The sequence below is a fragment of the Sander lucioperca genome, chromosome 7 (assembly GCF_008315115.2).
Source record: "Sander lucioperca isolate FBNREF2018 chromosome 7, SLUC_FBN_1.2, whole genome shotgun sequence".
NCBI classification, from domain to species: Eukaryota; Metazoa; Chordata; class Actinopteri; order Perciformes; family Percidae; genus Sander; species Sander lucioperca.
The window spans coordinates 19,027,390-19,051,112 of NC_050179.1; the positions used below are offsets into that span (position 1 = coordinate 19,027,390).

Below are 23,723 nucleotides of genomic sequence, written 5' to 3' on the forward strand. Positions count from 1 at the left end.
GTTGGAAAAAAGACAATGTCACATACTCGCACCACATCAAGATTTAGTTGTGGGGTTGTTTGCTGATGTTGTCAGACCACTGTAAATCAAATCCGAACAAACCACACCCACAAACCACACTCACAAAGTTCTGATGATTGAGATTAGCGTCAAGTGTTCTGTTTCACATTCACATATTCACACCTTGAGGCTGCACTGTTCAGTTGCAGTCTTTTTAGCTGCTGAACCAGTGGGCTGGCTACCTTGCCACTTAGCCTCTACCAGTCGTTTGTCATCCCCAACCATGTTTTCTTATCCAGACCAGAGATTTTAACATGTTACCTGCTAGTTACAACATTCTGTTGCACACTATTGACAGCATCATTGCATTGCAGAATAAATTACTACATAAAACCATAAGTCTTACAACTTGAGTGAGTGGGAATAAAGTTTAGTCAGAACAGATGCTGGTGGATCTTCTTGTTCGCACAAAACGCCCATCAAAGTCTTGCTTACAACTGCATGTACTGTGTGTATACTCCTCATCCATTCACTAGCACAAGCAAAACATCCACTTTACTTCTGATCCCTGTAATTAAATTTTTCACTGTGGTTAGCTACCCACTGTTTCACCCCACAATTTCCTCTCAACCACATATTGTGATTAATTTTGCCATGCAAGACATGAGTGATCTAATTTCTTGTGATGAATATTTAGACAATTCATTTGGGACAGTGCTGTGGGCAAGTGGCATAGAATATTTTGCCTCTAACCCCCCTCCCCCGCCCAACACCATAACTAAACAACCATCTGTCATTTGGCTGGCAGGTCTGAGTTGAGCCAAGACGAGCATCATATGGCACTTACCCACTGCTAGTACCAGCTCTACTCGGCTCGGCTTGACTCGGCTCGCCCGCGGTGCCCCGTCCTCTTTTTCCATTGCAGATTTAGTCTGCCTCATGCGTGAGGCGAGCGTGGCTGGTTGTCATAGCGACGCCGCAGGAAACTGCTGTGACCTAACGTGACACACACACACACACACACACACACACACACACACACAGAATGTCGAAGGTGTGTTGTTTTTCTCAGCATGCGGCTTTTGCCACAGCCAGAAGACACATTTTATTTCAAAAAAAAAAAAAACGCCGTTGGCTAAACTATTTAAAAATGGCGGGTTTGTTCAGGACACCCCCGTCTGTCGCTAGCAGTGATGACGCAGTGATTAGTGACGATTCTCTCTGACCAATCAGTAGTCTGCAGGTTTTCACGTCACCTTTTGGTATCGCCTCAGCTCGCTTGGAACCTCGACGGAGGTGATACTAAAAAAAGTACCTGTTGGCAGGTACCAGGGACTATACAATACTTTTTTTTTTATGCCAATTTCATAAAACAAAAAGAAATTACAACATTACACATTACGGCACAAATCTTTTTATTTATTTTTCAGCTCCTACCATGTGAGCCCCGTCTCTGTGCGTAACGTAGTTTTCCCTGCCTGCCTCTGCGACGTGTAACATTAAACAGCCAATCACAAACATTATTCGATCTTGGTAGAAGCTTGCTGCATGCTTATTGGCTCACTGACGCTGATGAGATTTACTCCTTAGGTATTGAAATTGGGTATTGAATGACGAGGCATTTTTTAATACTCAATACTTTAGAGGCAATTGGGTCGGTGACTAAAAAGAATTGAATTCGGTACCCATCTCTAATTACCGCCCTCTGCAGTTGGTAGAAATGTGTATAGTCACCCCTGTACTTGAGGCATGCATATCCCTCCTAATACACATGCTGGCATAGTACAACATACAAACAATACTGGGACCCTCTCATTAAGATATTGCTTTACATTATCACCAGTGGTCAAAATCTCATAGAGTACTTTTAAGGTCTGGACAAGCTATTCTATTGGACAAGATGCCCACTTCCGGCTCATTGTGTTTCTCTGTGTCACGACCAAACAGTTGGTCTCTGTGGTATGTTTCTCATGCCAAGGTGATAATTAACCTTACAGCAATGTGCAAGGCCCTTATTTCCAACATGCCCCATGGTTGTGGAAAACCAGGAAATTTGGCACTATGTGAACTCGGTGTTTGGAAAGATTATGGTACAGTAGTACAGTCAAAAAGTGTAAAGAAACTTTGTGAAACAGCTCATAAACGTGATCAGCCGAGGGCAGTTTCAATGTACTCTTCCAGTAGGTCTTTCAAGTCCATGTGTGGAACTCACTCTACAGACATATACTTTGCTACTAACGCAACTTGTCAGGTTGAGCCTGTACACAAAGCTGTGTCTTCCATGGTTGAGGAATGTCTCTTCCCTTGAAAGGATGAAACAGTACTGTGTTTGTTTACACTAGCCTATATGTTATGTCTAGGTTCAAGCCTGTGTTTGCTGGCCAGACCATCGTGTTGTGTAACTTGAGCCTTTTTAGCTTGGTGTTCTTCACATACGTCCCTCTACGCTCTCACTTTGTAATCTGCATCCATTATCTGCAATCTTTGTGTATGTGAGGCTGTGATGGTATGTGTGGTAACTCGCTCCCCTTGTTCCATCTGCTTGCCTGCCAGTCGGCGCCCATGTAGTTATAATCGGGAACAAGCCTGTACAGCTCCCCTATGCCCCACAGCAGCACCAGAATGACCTAAGAAATCGCCCCCATACGTTGCTGTGCCAGCTCTTCTCTCATTTGGACTCAGAGGAGAGAGAAGCTGTATTTCCATCAAGTTTGTAATAGCTGTGACATGCTGTACTTTGAGCAACTCTGATACATCCTGTGGTGAGGGCAAATAAGACAGTATTGCTTCACAATAAGAGTTCCAGTATTTTGTGTGGGGACCCTTTTTTCATGAAGCAATAGCTTGAAATGTTCAGTTTGCATTAACAGTAGCTCAATACAGCAACTACAGCTCCAACCACACAGCAGAAGAGAACAATCAGAAGACAGTGAGGCTGTAAGAACAGTTAGAGGCGCTAGAGCCAGAGGTGCATAAGAACAGGAACATGGAAGTAAAACTAGACTTCCAACCACAGACACTGCAATACCAGGAGCTACTAGCCCACATAACAAGTCTGTTAAAAAAAAGGTGCTTTCTCTTAGTTACTTGCATGGACCACACGTATTGAGCGAGTCAGATTGCAATAATGACAGAGCTCGGTTGAGGGCAGAGTGTTGTCTAGGTTTGGCCTTGCTTTTCAAGAAAGACTTAAGATATAACAGTCTCCTGAAAATAGTTTTTGTCTCACTTCCCTTAAAAGACCAAACCAATGTTTTGCATGGTTTCTGCTTACATATGCATTTACATTGCTGCAAAAAACATTTTTCAAAACATGCAGTTGTGTTGTAGATTGTTGAGTTGTTTTCCTACCATTTCAGACAGCCTTTGGTTTCAATTCATTTTACTATGGAATTAAATAGATTTGTAACTAGTTTGAGCTAGTTAAACCTTGTGTGTTAAAATGTATCTCGTTTTATTGTTATCAGAGCTCGTTTATCATTGGTACTATTGTTAAAAATGTAGACTGATTTTAAAAAGTCTATTGATGACTCCGTGGTACGTTAATACATCATCCTGTTAGAGACTCCAGAAATATAAGATCTAGTGAGTTACCAAAGAGTATTGCATTCATGAGCCAAGTAAGAAAATCCAACCCAAAGGGCATACAAAAAGCAATCATGGATGTTAGGATAATGTGAATCTGACAGGTTGACAGGAACTTGCTTTAAAAACTGTGCTGTTAAGAAAGCCAAGTGTTGTTAAACTGTTATTATGCATCATTATTATAATAGATGATCGTAGAGCAATTACTTTATTGCATCAACTTCCCATCAATTAGTGTTAGCAATGACCGTAAACCCCCACCTCTGTTTTACACCAGATACAAATACCTGCTGTTACAACAAATGCAGTCTGCAGTGCAGGCTCATTCACTGGTGTTGAGTTACAGAACAGATCCAGACATCAGACACCCTTTGCTTCTCCATAGCCTCTTAACGCATTCTGAAATACTGGTTTGAGTCATATTGGGGTTTACAATATAAAATAAGTGTAAACTATGTTTACATTACATCTCCACTAGCATAACTGGAAATAAAACAGAACATGTTTTCATTTGAGTCTAGTTAAGGATGCAAACGCTGCTCGGTTGCTGGCTGTAACCTTGTCAAATGTGGAGGAATTGATTTTGGATACAATCTTGTTACGAGTTGCACAATGTCACATGGTAATGGCGTCAGACTTACCATCCATAGCCAAACTTGGCTTAGCGTGTGGCCTAATTGAAGCCTTTGAGGAATTGCCTGTAGGAAAATATATAATATAAAATATATTAAAGATGTAAACATTTCTATCGTATATTTTCTATATAGTATCTATCGCAATGTCGAAAAACCAGCGGCAGACCTATGTTACGGCAATATTTACGTCATTTGGACGACGCTTTACCTTCTGTTCCTTGCACGTTATGTTCATTTGGCACTAAACTGAAACTGAAAAAATTTGAAAATTTCATTTTTTCATTTGTCAAGTATTTATTCAGACAGGAGTATACAAAAATTGTCTTTACCATGTGGATATTTCATATAGACTATTTATTTATTTATTTATTTATTTATTGAATAAGTTGAAGTTGAATGCCTTTATTGTCATTGTACTTTACAATACAGCGAAATTAGGAGCACTACTGCACTTGGTGCATACAATAAATACAATAGATAATCCTTACAGGACATATAAAACAAAATAAAAAAACGTAAAAGAGCAATAATCAGATAAGTATCGAAGTGCAGGAGGTGACTGGGTTTGTCTAACTACATTTGTTTAGGGAAATAACCAGAAAACATGCTATATCCTGATATGTATTGTTATCGATATATAAAATTACCTATATCGGGAATTCGGGATCAAAGATTTTGGCCATATTGCCCAGCCCTAATTAAAAGGAACCAATTTTCTTTTATCTACCCACAAACATGAGTTTAATTCCTATGACACAGAAAAGTAGATGTAAAAGTGGACAAATTCAACCAGCATTGCCCTAGGCATGATGTAATTTGTTCGCCCTGTTTTACTCACAAAGATGTTTTTTTTTTAAAATTATTTCCAAGATTAGTGTTTGGATGTCAGTAAGTCAACTCGAAGTTGAGCCAAGTCTTGTTGTGGTTGGCAAGATTGTAGTGTAAGATGTGGTAGTATGGGCAGAGGTGTGTAAAATGGAACAAATAAGCTTGAACTTTGAGACTCTGAAGTCAGAACTGGGCTATCTACTGTGGAGTCACCTCTACTGTATGTGTCATTCTGTTTCTCTTCGTTTAGTCTTGGTGTCTCTTTGTCTCTTATTCCCCCTTTCTCTTACTTTCTTTAAGTTTTGCTCCTTTCTTTTTTTCTCTATCAGTCTTCACAGTCTCTCTGTTCATTCCTTCACCTCTATCACTTTACTGGCATCAGTCTTCCTCCTTCCACTCACTGACTGGCTGTGGTGCCTGGCTACTTATCCCTTGCTTTGGCCTTTGGATATCAAGCTGTAGGTTGGTGATAATCAGCAGTCAAACAAATAGCTCTATCTGGAGTTCAGCCATCCCGCCTCACAGCACCAACGCCTGTTCAGACCTGGCTCTTACTGTTTGTAAAGCAACACTGGATGTTAATGCGTCATTTACCACACGTTGCCATGTCTAGGTTCGTAATACTTAATTGTTTCAAGAAGTGTAGTTCCACTTGATTCAGTGTTACTTGTTTTTTGGTTCGTGCAGTAGACCTTTAAATCCAGCGGAAAAAATGGTAAGGATTTTAGTTAGATGTGATTGTCGACTGAATTCAACCACAACTATGCGACGATATGGAAGGTGAAGGAAAATGTAGTGCACGTTTGTTTGACCAACTAGCTATTCATCTATTTAATTTAAAAGTACCAGTTTATCAGAAACATAATACTAAGGGTTTGCACATTATGACTGTGGTTAATGGAGATTATGATTATGTAATGAGCCAGATGCCCTAAACCAGTCAACTAGATTACATTTTGAGTAGTAGTGTTAAAACACACCCTGAAATATTTTGCTTGCTTGCCCTTTCATTGCAGATTACATGAGCATGTCTATGCCTGTATGTTCTTGCACCGTTCCTTTTAAAACGTCCTGTGGGCTAAATTTTGTCTGAATTAGCCACTTTTATCTGAACGTGAGCTGTGATTCAACATCACAGTGTATACGTGGGAAATGTAAAAGTATGCCAGCATGCACTGTGCATGCTTGCCAACCGAATCGCTCCTTTCGCCGCAGAAATAAAGACCTCCAGCAGCTCTTTTACATCTCTTACACCTACATGCCATACCATTCCACTCCAGACTGCCGCTTTTTCTTTTATCATCTAATTACACCTTAAGCACTAATATGAGAATTTTGTTCCACCAGACAGATTGCAGGGTTAGAAGAGGTTGTAGTGCAGGGATTCCAGTTAACTGTGTTACTCACAGGGCCAGCAGCTCTATGTCTCCTAACCTTTGACATTGTTTACTGGCAGGAAACGGGAGACACATTGTGGAGGATGGAGTGAGGGCGCAGGTAGTAATGCACATAAAAAACCTAGCTGAAAAGTGTTAAAAAGTAAAATTTGGCAAGGTTTTAGAGATTTTGCAGATTTTGTCAGTCTGCCTCTTGACCCATATTTATTTTTCAGCAAGGGGTGTTCAGTTTATCACAGGACTTTTTTTTTTGTAGCCATCAGTCATTTCCTGATCGAAAGAAGAAGTTGATTTGTGTTTTACGAGCAGCAGGTTCCTCTGATGTAAAACAGCTTCTCACAGGCATTAATTCTCATCGATGAAGCTGTATTCAAACGGAAGTGCTTAGAAAACGTTCACCCATGCAGCCAAAAACCTCTTAGCTGACAGTTATGGGTATTCACAACCCATTAAAATCAATCTTCATCTCTTCAGTAAGTGCTGAATCAGCATTACAGCATTTCCCACACAAAGTTGTATTGTAAAAAAGAAGCCCGGAGCAACTGTAGTACATTTTGCTTGTGCTGTGTTGAGACTTGCAGGTCATTTTCAGGATGAGTGTCAGATAAATGTCTGAATGTAGACAAAAACATTGGGTCAAGCTACTGACTTAGGCTACTGTTAAAAAACATCTCAGAAATTGGACGTTTGAGCACTGAAGAACTAACATAGTTTACAGTTAACTAACCATCACGCATTGCTGTACACAGTTCTCGATTTTAAGAACTTGTAGGCTTGTCAAAAATTGACAGTCGCTAATGAATATTCAAGTGCAGGTTTCCTGTGGACAGTCTGGGGTAATTTTCATTAGGCTAGCACAGAGAGGTAAGGAGGTATCTAATGTCTAGATGTGTAGTGTAACTCAACACTGATGTTGGGCTTGGAATTACCAGCAGCCACCTGGCATGGCTGTAGTTGGTTGAGCCTTTCAGTTCTGCTACTGTACTCAGTCAGGCTTCCTGTGTGTCTTTGTCCCATGGGAGACACCACAAAGTTCCTCAAGCTAACCATGTTCTAGCTCATGTGTCTGTTAAGCGTGAGAGACAACACAACAGTTTTTTGCAAAAACCTTTCTTCTGTTTTTTTATGTCTGACCTTGTTGATCAGCAGCAAGCACGAAAGGCCTTTAAGAGATGTAGAGTAGAAGCATGTAAGCCACGATTCAGATAGTGAAAACCTTGATAACCCAAGCTTACCGAATGGATCAAACGTCTGAAGGCTAAAGTGTTTATACCTGTTTCGAACAGCAAGTTTTGAAGCATACTGACACCTTAAGTCTCTGTCTCCTACACAAGCTACAGCTGAAGAGCAGATTTCTAAAATGTTGTGTATCCATTTAAAGGAGAATTCCGGTCAATTTCAACACGTAGCTCTGTTGTTTTAAAATTTGGAGTGCTGACAGTAGCAAAAAAACGAAAACAATCGGTGCTGTCTACACCGTGTTATCCCCCTGCTAGAGTTAGCACCCAACAGGCTTAAACAGGGCAAGTTTTAAACATGTTTTAAGCCTCTAAACATGCTTGAAATGTCATTACAAGTGTCTACCCATGTGCAGTGATTCCTTCCTTCTGACTGCAGTAGATGTGACAGAAAGGCATAAAAGTTGTGTTAATCCAGTCAGTGCACATACCTCTGTTAATTTCCTGTTTTCCGGTCAAGTCCACACTAGTCGATTGTCGAACTCATAAAATCCAATGTTCCAGTCAAATTTGCTGTGTTCCCTCGGAAGGAATCACTGCACATGGGTAGGCACTTGTAATGACATTTCGAGCATGTTCAGAGGCTAAAAACACGTTTAAAACTTGCCCTGTTTAAGCCTGTTGGGTGCTAACGCTAGCAGGAGGCAGCACCAATTGTTTTTGTTTTTCTTGCTACTGCCAGCACTCCAAATTTCAAAACAACAGAGCTACGTGTTGAAATCGACTGGAATTATCCTTTAAGAAAAAAAAATGCCAAAACATCATAATTCAATATGTTTAAAGGAACACGCCACAATTTGTTGAAATAGGGTTATTCACCGTCTCCTCTATATTTATATAGGTGGGCATACGCATTTTTGTCTCAGTGCGTGCATTGTGTTAGTCTGGCAGCGCCGCCGCTAGCTTAGCTTAGCGTAGTGAATGGAATCCTATGTTGCCGGTTAGCATGTTGTGAGTAAAAGTGACCCAACAAAAACAAAAGCTAATTACTTCTTGTGGCCTGCGTATTCACGAGTACAAATAGCATTGCAGATTAAGACTGGACGATTTCCTAGGCAGATATTGATGTGGGGCTATATTGGGGCGAAGCACTGCTACTTGGGCGCATATTATGTATTCTATTCTATTTATGTATTATGTATCCTGAGTGTGCATTGTGTGCTTGTCTGACGCCAGTGTTTACAGAACGTTGTCGTTCAGCTGTGTAGACGCTCACATCGTTCTAGTTATAGTTATGATTATAGTTATCGTTACCGGTGTGGACGGGCATTAACAGTCCTCTTCAGTCAACTATGAGGTTAAGGTACCCAAGAAAAATAGCATGAATAGTTTTACGTCTGTGTCATTTTGTAGAAGCATGAATCGCATGTTTCATAATTGATTATGTCTCACTCTGGAGCGGAATGTGGCCAACTAAGTGATGTAGGAGACACTCAGGACAAAACACTTCTTTTCCAGACTTGAATATAGACATTTGTCAGGATGGTTATATCAGATTTTGGAAAAATAACTTGTCTAACTGTCTTAATAGTTTGGAAAAATCCATTAAGGAAATCCATCATGAGAAACTTGGAAGACTGAAAAGACTCAGCGCCACACATTCTTACAACTGACCGTTGTGGATTATAGTCATCTCTGTTTAGATTTGTGTCATTAACCAGCTCAAACTACTGGTCACATACCACAGTTCACTCAGCATGGCCAGCCATCATTATGGTTATAATCTTCCTTTATGTTGTACAGTGTGTTCCCAGTATTACAGTCAGTACAGTGACACATAACACACATCTATGTGTCATGACACATCCGTGAAAGCAGTGAAAGGATGAAGGATTAGTCAACGTGTGGATCATAGGAAGCCTTTCCCATGACTTCAGACACCAGGAGCTCTCCGTCCGACTCCAACAAAATCGATAGAGTGAAACAAAGACGGGCCTGTCCCACTGTACACCCTGGTGTGTGTGTGTGTGTGTGTGTGTGTGTGTGTGTGTGTGTGTGTGTGTGTGTGTGTTGTGACCATCAGCTAACACAACCTCATTGGATTATCTGCCCATTATTGTTTTTGCTGAAGCAATCCTCACTCTAAACATAAACACTGCTAATGCTCTAATGTTTTCTCATCGTCTCTCTATCGTCTCTCTCCCTCTTTGACCCCTCTGTTTTATTTTCTGTCTTTCTCTGTCTCTCCCCGTCTCTATGTAGCCTCACTCTGTTTATTGATTTCTCTGTTTTGTTTTTGTTAATCTTCAAATATAGAGTGATATGTGCAAATAATCATATTGAACCACGAACAGCATTTTGGAGGCTAGTCTGCAAAAAATATGGAACATTTGAGACAGAGGTTTTGCAGGCAGGAGCCCAGTCTCTTCTCTTTCTTGCTGGGAGATGCAGGTGGTTTGATGTCAGACTTGGCCTCCTTTCCAAGCTCCACATGCTGACTTAGAGATTTCTATCTCCTCGTGTTATGTCAGGTCAGCTCAGCACTTTGAACAAAGCTCCTGGGGCTGCACAATTATGGGCCAAATGATATCTCAGATTAACCTACTGAATGTTGAGATCTTGGTAATAAGGTTGCCGTTTTTGTTGTTGTTGGCATTTTGCCTTTAGTTGACAGGAAACAAGGGAGTCAAACCGAGGTCATAGTAGTTATATTGTATGTGTCTTAAACACTTGGCCACCACCCCAGGGTTGGTTAGTTACTGAGGGGCCGGATTGTTTGACTGTATTTTGTGTAGACCTGAAACAATGAATCGATCAACAGAATATTAATTGACAACTATTTTAGTAAGCGATTAATCGTTTGAATCATTTTTTTAGGCAGAAATGCCAAACGTTCTTTGGTTCAGGCTTTTCCAATGTAAGGAGTTGCTGCTTTTCTTTCTTTTATATTTTTTTTTTTTTTATATTTTTAAGTTTTGAATTGTTGTTCAATTGTCAGTTGAAACAAAAGTCACCTTGGGTTTTGGTGAAAGGGAACTACTTTCTAGAAGTTGGAAAAAAACTTTTAGGAAGTTTTGTCTCATTGTTCCGTTTGATTGTCATTGCACGTGAAAAGTAAGCTGTACATCCCCCTGAGCTCTTCAAAAAACGTTTGGTTCAAAATGTCCCAGAAGTCTTTGAGGGGAGGAATAAACTATTATTATAACATTCCAAACATTTCCTTTACCCTCTCCCTTTTCTTCCCTGAGTGATGTCAGAGTCACAGATTCCCAATGACCATGACAGAGCACTTTTGCATACGGTCCAGAGCCTGGTGCAGGAAGGGGCGGGGCTCTTTTACTTCTCATTTCCTGTGCTGCAGGAAGCGCATTCCTTAGCTGCTGGCAGTAAAAAAAAAAAAAAAAGCAGAGTGTAACTGCAAGTTCCCAGCAACACGGCAGCCTCCAGGAATCTCTCTCTCTCTCTCTCTCTCTCTCTCTCTCTCTCTGTCTCTCTGTCTCTCTCTCTCTCTCTCTCTCTCTCTCTCTCTCTCTCTCTCTCTCTCTCTCTCTCTCTCTCTCTCTCTGTCTCTCTCTCTCTCTCTCTCTCTCTGTCTCTCTGTCTCTCTGTCTCTCTCTGTCTCTCTCTGTCTCTCTCTCTCTCTCTCTCTCTCTGTCTCTCTCTGTCTCTCTGTCTGTCTGTCTGTCTGTCTGTCTGTGTTCCAATATAGGAAAAAGCCAGCTCCGCCTCTGGAGTGTATCATTGTTATTGTGTGTGTCAGAGAGACTGTTTTAATCAAAATTTACGCTTAAAAACTTAAATCCTAATTAAATCTTAAACTAATGTTTTTTTTTTTCACAATTTAAGAGACCTCTGTGTGTGTTTCTTTGTGTCAAGCCTTTGCCCTTGCTGACGTGTTTATTCCCTTGGTAGTATTCATAGCTCTGAGGTGTTTTTAATAGAGCCACCCCTTGTTATCTACAACCAGTTCTGTTAAACTGATGTGACCTAATATGTGTTGGGCAGCCCATAAATGACACACAGCCACTCATTGTCTTTGTGTCCTGCCTGTCTCCATCTGGTCTGCTTCTGTTTGACGTATGTAAGCGTCTTACTCATATGTATTTTTCTAGTTCCCTGACACTCTGTGTGTGTGTGTGTGTGTGTGTGTGTGTGTGTGTGTGTGTGTGTGTGTGTGTGTGTCTGACTTTTTTGCTCCTGTAGGACAAGGGAAAAGGAAAAGGTTTGGTGAAGAATGCAGCCCTGGAAGAACAGGACGCTCAAAACCTGGAGGTTGTCGCCTTCCGTGAAGACGTAGCAACGTAAGAGTCTTCCTGTTGGCATGAAAATAAAGCCTTACTTTGACTATTCTTGACCTTTTTTGCTCATTTGAGTGCGTTGCAACTTTTTTGACGTTAATAATGACATTTTATCGATGCACAAACTCACATTGAGCAGACTGCAGTTCTACGCCTTCCAACTTGTGCGACCTATATAGAAAAAGAAACTAATAACAGAGACAGTTTAGACCTTTGGATGGTGATGTTGCCCCCTACAGACAAGGGAAGTAATATTGTAGTCTGACTCAGCTGATGTACAGTGCCTGCGCTGAATACGTTGGATGTCTCTCCATTCTGCTATCTATTTTGCAAGGACCGCTGTGATTGGTTTAAAGTAATACAAACAAGCCAGAGCAAGCCTGACCATCAGCTGTGGAGATGTTTCAAGAATATTCTAACACTTGTGCCACCTGCAGGCAAGAAGTGTTACAGCTGCATTTGTTTTTCGTTCGTCATGCATTTTTGAGGTTTAACATTTAACAGTTGTACTAGCTGTTAGCTAAATGTTCAATAAAACTAGAACATTAGTGCCAATGATTCATCATCTGAGAATCCTGAAATGTGTGCCAATATATCCATTAGATGTTGGACCTGCTTAGACCTGCTAGTGGTGCTTGAGGAAAAGTCACCAAAATGGATCACCAAAGTCATTTTAGGATTCACCACCTGGGCACCATGAATGCCTGTGTAAGGTGGCCATGGCAATCCATCTCGTAGTTGTTGAGATATTTCAGTTGAAACCAAAGTAGTGGACTGAGACCAACATTGACATCCCTAGAGCCATGACGCTAGCATGGATAAAGATAGCATTTTGTTTTTCTTGTTTGTATGTGAGTGTAATGCAAACTTACATATTTTCCTGCATATATACACGTAATTGCATGTTTTGCTACTCCGTTTGTTTCCTGAGCCTGTACAGAACCTCTTACTCCAGTAGTTAGTTTGGGTGGAGTGATGATGAAGCTGCGCTCAGGGAATTCACTTCCATTTCGATAAAACCCGCTTGTTGGTTCACACTCGCTCTACATAGTTTGCAATTATGAGTAACTTAACCTCCCATAAGAGTGTAAATGAAGAAAATGTAAAAATAATTCCATTGTGTTTTCATCATCTTTAACCCTCCCAACTACCCGAGCCAAGAGTATCACAGAGACAGCATCAGAGGCAGAGTGATGCCTTATTGTGCATCAAGACTATTTTCAGTAGAAATGGTGAATTTCAATTGATTTTATATAACCTTATCAGTGTATGTATGAATACCGTTTTTTTATTCAGATTTGCTTTTCCTCCTCTCTTTCTTCCCTCCATCCAGTTTTCCTGTTAGACTGCACATGATGGATCCAATATTCTCATCCAAGCAATCTGATCTGTATGTCAGGCTTGCTCTGGCTGCCCCTGATGTTTTCACTGGCTAAATAGGCCAAAATACTGAAAAAAGTGTTGAATGTCTGTTGTGATTGTTTTTTTTCTACCAGTCTGCGCTCCAAATTCCCTCATAGCGACGTGTCAACCAACCCGGGCTACGTCCTGAGCCCTGTCATTACCCAGAGAGACAGCGGAGGTGACAATAGCTGCTCTGTCAAGGTTTCCATTGAATTCTCAGAATCTCAGCAGCCTGTAACTTTCACCTGTGACGGTAAGCATCCAGTGACAAAAATGTCAATTATATGTACCAACTTGGAACCAGTTCTTAACAGGATTTAAAAAAAAAAAAAGAGCATATGACAGATTTTACACCTAGTGTTACCGACTGTTGTGACACTAGAACACACTGAGCACAAATCCTGACATCAGGATATTTCCTTTGCTGAAATCTGCAAATTTCTAAAAGGGTTTGGATCATGAAAATGAAGCCATTTTAGCAGCCCTTATCCTTTGTATTTTGGAGATATAATTAACAACTGTTTTAATGGTCATACTGTACATTTAATTGCAAGAATAGCCCAGTGTTAAGAAATGCAGAAAGTCCTCTAACAGATGGTACACGATCGCATTGAAGTCAGCCAAAAAAGGAACCTTGTACCCCCTTTGCCTTTAAGAGTGAGCAGCTCAGATTGCAGATATGAGAGCTCTGAAGGAGGAAACGACATTCACAGCTGCCAAACTCTTTACCCCCTCCCCACCTAATTTTCTTTCTGTTTCTTTTCTTTTTTTTTTCTGTCGTGGGAAGTACACTACGTTCCTTTTTCCGCACAAATAAAGGTTTGTCCCCTCACCATGGAGTAGCCATGTTGGACAAAAGAGAGTGGAGACTGTTTTTTTTTTTTTTCAAGGTTCAACCAAGATCTTTGGTTTCCTTTCCTGTGTTTTGGGAGCTGTTATTGGCTAACCCCTCGTTATACTCACACAAAACTACAACCACGTTGATTGACATGTCTTTTGCGATCTGAAGCCAAGCACACTGGAGGCTGTTTGCCAGTCCAGTGGGGCGTTTTTGTTAGGCATATTATTCCAACAGTGTGACCAACTTCACCCCTGTCTAAGTTGGTCTCTGAAGTTCAGCATTAGGTCACTAAGTGTACAGTGTGTTTGTTTGTGTGTTGATGTAAGTCTAAGTTTATTGTATGTATGCATCTACGTATATAATATAATATATATATATATATATATATAACCCCACTGAAAATTGTTTCTTGTATGACAGCTAACTCATATATTTACATATAGGCTAGCCCTAAGCACTCTGTGTGTATATGTAACAGACTGTCGCACTGACCCAGACACCGCTCTGTATAGCCGAGTTCAACAGCAACAACCTTTAGGAAGTATTTTTACTACTTTTCTCATCGTAATTGTACTTTCATGGCTTCCTTCGTTGACTCCTGGTTTACCTCATCTCCGTGCTTCTGCTGAGTTCACCTCCTGTAATCCCGCTGCCCGGGGTCACTTCCTAGCTGCGATTCAATCTTTCCTAGAATGATGTCTCTTTCGTTGTTTTCCTGGTCTGACTTCCTATGCTGTCAGCAGCGTGTTGGCCCACATTGTTGGTGTTTGGATTTCTCTGGTTGGTCATTGCTGGAATCTGCTCTCTGGAACAAAAGGCCTCAGTTCTACTCAAAGCTTGGATAGAAGGCTGGAGAGAGAGATAGATGACAGGAAGGGTACTCTCACATTCTTCATTTCCTTCCGTCTGTCTCTGGCTTGTTGTCTTGCCCTCTTTCTGTTGCATCTTTCCATATGACTTTTGATGTCCCACTCTTCACATCTCCTCTTTCTCTTTTTTTCTTGATTTGTCTTCCCTCCCTTCAACTGCATTACAACATTTTCCACCATCCTTGTTTCCTTGCAGCATCTCCTCATCCCTCTTTCTCTCCTCTTCCTTTCCGTCTTGCTCTGTTGTCCTAAGTCTCTTGATCCTGTAATCAATTCAGAGAATATACAGATTAAAACAAGACATAGGGCATGTATCATTCTCCTCTCGGTTCTTGTCAGTTTTTCTCTCTTGCCTCCTTCGGTTGTCATCATCTGTCTTTTTTTTTTTTTTTTTTTTTTTCCCTTTTCTCCCACACACTTTCTATTTTCCATCTGTCTTCTTTTATTTTGTTCTGTGAAACTCACCATCTTTCTTAATTAATTTCTTTCAGACTTGTATCTGCTGTGTAAATGGCTAAATTGTGCAACTGTTACTCAATATTGCAAAAAGTTAATACAATTACTTGTGGCTTATTGTCTTGTGTACTGGTAATTATGTGAAAAGTAAATAAACAAATCTAAGGTAAAGAATGATGTAGCTTTACAAGATTGGCCTAATAAATAGTTGAAATATATTGCCCAACGGTCCAAAAAGTAGATTAGGATGAAACATATGTTACTGCTCGTGTCATTCTATTGTTGAATCCTTGCCTTTAGCCGATTTCTAGAGAGCAGGCAGAATGAAAGACAATCGATTCTACCAGGGCTTGGCTGAGAACTACTTGGATTCTGGGGATTCCTAACATACTTTGACTGAGGAGGTGAGATGGAAGAAATGAGAGAGGGGAAAAGATAGAAATGCACAAAAAGAGAAGAGAGAGAGAGAAGGAGAAAGGGAGAGAGAAATACAGAGGGAAGGAGTCGGGGGGAAAAGGGGAAAGACCTGGCTTTATAAAGACAAACAGAGACATTAAAGGATAAGGTTTATGAAGAAAGAAGTTGTAAAGGTGATTAAAATTAGATTGCGACAGATTAAGAAAACGTGATGTATTGTAGAATTTATGACAGAGAGAAGAAATGCTGGGAGTTAGCTCAGGTTAATGTCTGAGGCTTTGAGGCTGTAGGTGAGGAGGGAACACCATCATGTTACTCGTTTCAGACGTGAGGACAAGCACTTCACTGATTGCAACTGAGTGTAAATTAAAGTAAGAGTTAAAAGCTGCAACTGCCAATCCACCAAGAAGTTCTTAAGTTATTTGTCAAGGACAACATGCTGATTTGTTTGTGTAGTTTATGTAGCGTGACATGCAGGAGATTTCAGCTGCGAGGGAGAGTTCTGCAGTAAAAAGATAAGCAATACATGAGATAAGTTCTTAGCATGATGGAGTCACTAAAGCCGTTGCAGTATGCACTAATCATGCATTTCAGCCTTAAACGTTTTCTATATACTGTAAGATTGTTCTTTTGCTTTTAATTATTGTTTTGCATTCGTGTCTTCTTTTGTCTCTCTGTGTCTGACAGTTGGACTTGTTGCAGATGTCGAAATCTGTGTTTGCTCTGAGTCATGTAGGAATTAGATCATTCCTCTTTTACATCTGAAATACGTTGGTCCAGTGGATTTAACAAGTGCTGAGTGACTTTTGGCTTTATTCTGCCATCTCGCCAACCCTCACATTGTGAATCCTACACAACACTGTGTGTGTGTGTGTGTGTGTGTGTGTGTGTGTGTGTGTGTGTGTGTGTGTGTGTGTGTGTGTGTGTGTGTGTGTGTGTGTGTGTGTGTGTGTGTGTATACCGTCAATATTTTTGCATGTGACCCAGCCAATGCCATTTCCCGTTAACAGCATGCGATGGAGGAATTCTCTCCTCTTTTAAAGTGGTGCCTTCAAAAATGCCTTGCTGGGAATTCCCTTACCACCTCAGAGCGCTAACAAAATGAGGGCGTAGCCTGTCTAATTGCTTTGTTACAAAATACTGCAACACATGTATAACCCAGGCGACCACTACCGCTGCCACACAGACATACAGGTCCGTAAAGTTACTGGTCTAACCGTTAAGAAAAAAACGCACAATTCCTCTGAAGGGTGGAGATCTGTTATTGTCGTAGCCAGGGTGGTCTCTCTACCTGTGTGTCTATATGCGTCTGTTAAGTAACCTGATTGTGTGCTTAGGTCAAAGCTGAGATGTTTCTGTGTACGAAGTGTCTTTATCTGTCTTTGTATCTGTCTGCCCGTGTGTTTGTGTATTGGCAACGGTAAGGGTGTGCTAAAACCTCTTTAGAAGTAGCTAAACAGAATAATCTGCCGTGTATCAGGTGACCCAGTCTTCCCTTGGCCAGACACATCAGATATCGCAGCATACACAAACAACTAGAGCTGACCCTAAATCCCCCCCATTTAATATTGTTCCACCACACACCGCTCTAATTTCTTTGAATCGAGGACAGGTTTGACACATGAGCCGTTCAAAACATGGCAGGATGGTTTGCGGTTGGAGAGAAATTCCGATAAATGTAAGGTTCAGAGTTTAGTTCCCACAGCAGCAAATGGATGTCAATTTTAAATCAGATCTTTTCTACTGTAAATTGTATGATATTGTAGCATGACATGATTGGCACTTGACCGCTGATCCCTCTAATAAGATGTGTGTATTGATGTATGATCTTGTTGTTTTAAGCATTTTAACTCAATCTCATCACGTCTTCTCTTTTTTGCCCTCTTCCATCATTCCCTTTCCTTCCGTCTCTTCATTCTCTCTTTTCACCAACCACTGATCCCTCCCTTCCCTCTGGCTTTTCCGTTTTGACTGCCCCCTCCCTCACATCGGTCTCATGTGGTTCCCCTTTTCTCCATCAATATCCCCCGTCACCCTCTGTCCCTCCCTCTCTGCCTCCATCGCTGTCTTTTTCATCATCCATCTCTCCGTCCTCTCCGTCCTCCTCAGTGAGTTCTCCAGTGGAGTTGCTGATCAGTCAGACTCTCTGCTGGGTCCACGATGACTTGAACCAGGTCGACTTCTCCAGCTACCTGCTCAAAGTCTGTGGCCAGGAGGAGGTGCTGCAGAAGTGAGTGCACACAAACAGACAGGTTATGTGGCTGCTGTTGGAAAAGAAAACATGCATCTCCAAAAGGGTAACATTTTAGGAATTGGGAGAAACAAATTGTCCCTGGCTGACTTGGTTTAGTTAATTATGTATAGAGTTTTGGTTTCATTTGTTTTGTTATGCCCTGAACTCTTCCTCTCTCTAGCTTTTTTCTCTATTGCTCTTATCTTGGCATCCTCTCAAAATGATGTACAAAGGAGACTGCCGGATGTTTCTATATCTTGCCCTGCGCCCTCCTCCTACGTGGAAATTATCTCCTTTCCCTCTAATCTAAGATACATGGGAATGGTTGCTCCCATACCAGGATTTAAAGGCCCAGTACACTCAAATGTTCAAAGTTGCATAATTAGCCTGCCGTGACTATAACTGCTGAACAGATGAATGTCGTTCAGCAAACAATTACCTCATTGTTTCACCTTTAATCATAGCAAAGACAGCCCTCTCAGTATGGGGCCCAACGCTATGTATCATCTGCCAAATCCCAAATGTAGTTCATTTAGTGAAAGTCCCCAGCCACACCAGAGCTAACTTGTTAAAACCATAGCAACTGAATGCCTTGTACACAGGTTTTGTCTGCTAGCTTCTCTAGGATAATAGGTTCCTGATTGGCTGAGTTTAAAGCCAACTTTGCACAGGACTGACTCTACGCAAAACATCTAAACTTGAGTAAATGAGGACAGACAATCTCCAAAGAATGACACTGTGGCTGAATCTGATTGGGTGATGGGTGTGCATTATTTCTCAAAAAACTACGCAGCTCTAAAAAGTGGCCTCAACACCTCAGTCAGTGACAAAAATAACAAACCAAATAATACTAACACAATGTAAATGGTTTGTTCCCCCAAATTATAGACTAAACAAATTATTTTACAAGTGTCCATGGTATAAGAGGGATAATCCACTCTGACTTCTGTTATGGATAGTATATCAATCCACTCCACTAAAGGAGTTATTAGTCTCTGTGTTTTTCCATTTTTCCCCCCAATAACTGCTTATTATTATCCGTAACGTACAGTATGGTTTTCTTAACCTTGCCTCTCTGTTGCCCTGTGCCACAGTAAACACAGCCTAGGCAGCCATGAGTATGTCCAGAACTGCAGGAAGTGGGAGAATGAGATCACATTACAACTACTCTCTCACTCCACCATGAGAAGAGACTTGGCACGCAGTGTAAGTCACTCTATAAAGCTAACATATGAGCTCTTATAAACATTATAGTAGAATTTTTCTGAACTGTGACATAATACGTTTCTCGTTGTGTCACTAACTAACACTAACTTTTAACTTTTGTCCCACTGCTGGAGACCTACGACATGTTATCCTCACTTGGTGAAATGATAATGATGCTCTTAGTGGTTTATAATAATAATGTATCACTGAGACTTAGTGCTTAGCTGTCATCTTATCTGCTTGGTTGGTAAATCTTGACTGCTTTTGTTTAGGCGGAAGATGACAACTCTGTGGTAGATTTAGAGAAGCCCCTGGGCCAAGTGGAGAGGCCATTCAAGGAGAATGTCACCAGGTATGAGAGTCCTACACTGGTTGGGAAAATGTCAGAAAGAACATGTAGTTATGGATTTTGTTTTGTAGTTAATAAATGATATTATGAAGAAACATGACTTAGTTTTCTTGTAGTTTCATCTCTAGTCTGGTCTATAAAATGCTGACCTGGTTTAAGTTAAATGTGTAGTTTTCGTTTTTGATTGATGCGTAATCAATTAATAAGTAGGCTTCTGACTTAGTTATACTATAATCTGTCTTGTACTCAATCTGTGCTGCCTCTAAATTATACACACAGTTTAACTGCCTAATGGCGGTCTCAAGTTATGTTCAGTTAACTAAAGTAAACTTTCTACGTTCTGTCCCGATGCGATTAGCACTGACAAGAAGTGAACCACAGTCAAAGTCCTTCTGTCATTTCTCATTCCACACTTATCTCTCTTTGTGTGTCTTTTTGCAGACAAGGCCTGGCTGATTATTTAGAAGGCTATCATAATCAAGTCGACATCTGCCAACAAAATGAGGTATATGTCGCCCCTGTTCAGGCCTTCAAAGAAGAAGAAAATTATTTTGATGATTTTCAGGTCTTTAGTTTGGAAAACTAACAATCTATTGTATTACCTGGTATTGTGCTGTAAACTCTTTGTCTGTCCCTCAGTGAGTGTTTTTATACTGTTAAGATAATGACAACATTAACTTATATGTGTGCAGCTAGTTAATGTATCCACAGTAACTGTACCCTACTGAAATGTGTAGAAAGTATTGATTTTTAAAATGGAATTTTGTGTAGCTGCGGTAAATATTGAGACTCTGGTCCCACCTCCGATGCTACCCCTAAATACAACACTTTCACTGAATAATATAATGCAAGGTTACCAAACAGTGTTTTCACATCTCCTGAAGGTTTTTGTGTTGATTCAAATACTTCACATACCATAAATGTTAGAATATGAGGACATTCCTGGAAGGCAGGGTTTCGAGAAATAGCACATCTGGTTTTCAGCCAGTGTGAGTTATTGTGGAGTAATTGAATGCAGACTGAACCGTGGCTCCACCCTCAACCCAACTCAATCCTGATAATGGCATCAACAGTTATTTGTTTTGAGCCTCGTACACACACAGTAGGCTGGTTTGAGTTTGAAATACTGTTTAGATGAGTCTGTTTGATGAATTGTTGGTGGTTGTCCTCTCACAGAGACCTCCTGATGTGTTTGACTGTTTAAAGACGAGTACACATCAGGGGGATATCCCTTTTACAACAGGCTGGTATGAGCATGTGAAGATATAACACACAACCTGCTCTGTATCTCTGTTTTCAGAGTACCCAGTATAAGACTGTGGACCGGGTGGTGCAGACTTTGAAGAACCTATGCGGTGCTCTGGATGAGGTGGAGACCCAAGCCATTACAGAGGCCATCAAAAGGCTGCGACACTCCGTCAATTTACCCAGGACACGCTCACCCAAGGTGGGCTCTTGACACATACTGCATGCTTCACACATTCATGCATAGCATTGTTTAGATGTATGGATGTCTTTCTAAGACCAACATGTTTTGCTTTTTAGATGGGGTCCACATCGTCTGGTCAATCATCAAATGGTAAGTTCTGTACACACACACACACACACACACACACACACACACACACACACACACACACACACACACACACACACACACACACACACACACACACACACAAACACACGCACAGTTACACTTTTGTTTGCCCATCATGGGCAGCTTATTAAGTACCTGGGGGTGGTAGCATACAATTATGTATGTCACTGTGGTGTAAAGATATATATTGCAGACAAAAATACTCATCTGTAATATATCAGACACATCTTTACAAAGTCAGTGTCTGAAGTTGCTTTATTTTAGTGATGAAAATGTGGTTTATTCCACTGCTAGTATCTTCCAATAACTGTGTTTGCAATCCCAACAATTAACATGATATCGCTATGACCTCACACCGATCCCTACCTGACTCTGACAGGTCACACCAGTCCAGTGGAGGAGGGCATGGCCTTACTGACACAGGCTGTCTATGACCTGGCCAAGCTCTACTTGCGCTCCTTCTGCCCCCCATCCCCCTCCTTCAGTTCACCTTCAGTGCCCCAAGCTGCAGATGGGGAAGGCGTAGAAGGGAAGAGCAGCAAAGAAGCTTCTGGCACCACAGACCACCTTCAGTTCACTCTGTTCGCCTTGCACGGCATCCCGGCCAACTGGGTCAGCAGGTAAACATTCAGAGGATGAAAATACTGTGGTTTCTATACTTCCCCTCAGGGTGTGTAGCCACATAGAGCGTGTAGTTAGATGTATTTTGCAGTCTTTTGTGAAATGAAAACTGTTAATAGTTGAAGTACTCTATCCTTTGCCGTAGGATAATCAAAGCCTTTATTCATGCGTTTGTTCTTGCATGATCACCCACTTGTTCAATATTATTAGTGCCACCCACATTTCACTTAATTGCACTTTTGCAAGATCAAAGATTGAAGACAGAAGGCAGTACAGAATTATAATTACCTTGTTTGCCAAGTACTTAAAATTAGTGCAACAGCAGCAGCTTAAATTTACAAGCAACCACTCTAGATTACGGTTTTATGATGTATTTTTAAGCAGCTAGGACCAAGGAGAGTATTTTTGTAACATTAAAGCACAATCTTGCGGGTTGTGCTATCACAGCACATAGTATTGTTTTCTTTGACTAAACAAACGGCTCCGGTGTTGCTCCCCACGTCTTATTTTTCCATGCCAGTGTCCAGTTTCACCCTGACTTTATCTCCTGTGTCTGGGCCACAGAGCTGAGACACATTTTCTGTTCCCAGCTCTGTCACTCATCATTGACCTGGATCAGTACATTTCTGACGAGCCGTTCCACAGTTGCATAGGTTGTGAAAGTCTAGAAACAAAGGAATACAATGAAATTGCACAGACAGGTGAATATGGGAAGATAATGTAACCAAATCAATTCAGTGCCACTTTCACTTATTGTCATCATGAAGAATAGTCATCAGCTAGACAAAAGACTTTGTTGTTCTATTGCCGAAGCACAACCATTTTATACATCATGATGAACGCCAACCAAAACCAAGCCTGGTCAAGAGATTAAGGTCGGATTAAAAGTGAAGCAGTTAAAAATAAAAAGGAACCGTAACCCTGACTGTAAGAAGGAAGCAGGTTTAGTTGTCTTAAGAACTGCTGCAGTCCCTCCCTTCCATGGTAATTTTCTAGACGGCCAGAGAGGCCTTCATAAAGAGAGGAACTGCTTAATAACAGGCCTATTTACTCCAGCACAGCCTCTTCCTGCAGCTATTTTAAGACATCAACAAATATTGCTGCAGTGACAGTCATTCCAAAGATATTTTCCAAAAATATTTAGCTCCTCACAACCCAAGGCCAGAGGGACCAAGCGAGCACAGTATTCTCCAGCCAGTATTTTGTTGCGGTGTTACTATAATGCTGCTTTATTCAGATCTGAGTGTTTGGCGTCGTTGTGGCTGGTGTGTTATCCATCTGGAGACTCAGTAGATGCCACGGCATTGCCAGCATTGAGACACCGTGACTTGTGGTGGGGCTGCCAACACAGATGGCACTGAGCAGTGGATCAAGCCTGTAGTAGTGAAATTATGTAACTTGTATTTTCACTCTCCACTTGCATATGTCTCTTTATTTGAAACGGAGGTTATTTTTGGATGTGTGGTTGAGTTGTGCAACTAAATTAAATGCAGATTTTTACTACATCACATCTGGAAATATAATACCCTCTTGTCTTTACAGCAAAATGTGCATACAACTTTCTCTTTAATTGTAATTATTGGAGGGTTTTTTCAATTAATGCAATAATATAGAGGTAAGGTAATAAATAGGAGTGGGAGTGTAGTTCCACCTGTACTTATACTGATATGGCAAGTGCAAATATTTGCTGTGAAAAAGGTCTATTAGTATATGGAGTTTGGTGACCTCTTGTGAGCCTCAGCATGGCTCTACCCATTTTGGAGCAGTGGTGGAGAAGCAAACTTTTGACAGGAAGGTTGCTGGTTC

At 41.0% G+C, this 23,723-nt stretch overlaps 1 protein-coding gene across 3 annotated transcripts in view; it reads left to right on the forward strand.

The window, feature by feature from the left end:
* pik3c2a (phosphatidylinositol-4-phosphate 3-kinase, catalytic subunit type 2 alpha) overlaps positions 1-23,723 on the forward strand; it is a 47,536-nt gene that overhangs the window by 6,599 nt on the left and 17,214 nt on the right. For 2 of the 3 annotated variants that reach the window (XM_031295237.2, XM_036002936.1), the window contains exons 3-11: positions 11,827-11,924; positions 13,418-13,578; positions 18,018-18,138; positions 19,236-19,347; positions 19,620-19,699; positions 20,138-20,201; positions 20,997-21,143; positions 21,242-21,275; positions 21,676-21,916. In XM_031295237.2, coding sequence (XP_031151097.2) covers positions 11,827-11,924; positions 13,418-13,578; positions 18,018-18,138; positions 19,236-19,347; positions 19,620-19,699; positions 20,138-20,201; positions 20,997-21,143; positions 21,242-21,275; positions 21,676-21,916 — 1,058 coding nt within the window. Of the gene's footprint in view, positions 1-5,744; positions 5,764-11,826; positions 11,925-13,417; positions 13,579-18,017; positions 18,139-19,235; positions 19,348-19,619; positions 19,700-20,137; positions 20,202-20,996; positions 21,144-21,241; positions 21,276-21,675; positions 21,917-23,723 lie in introns of those variants that run through there. The other variant, XM_036002937.1, reaches the window with a different exon arrangement.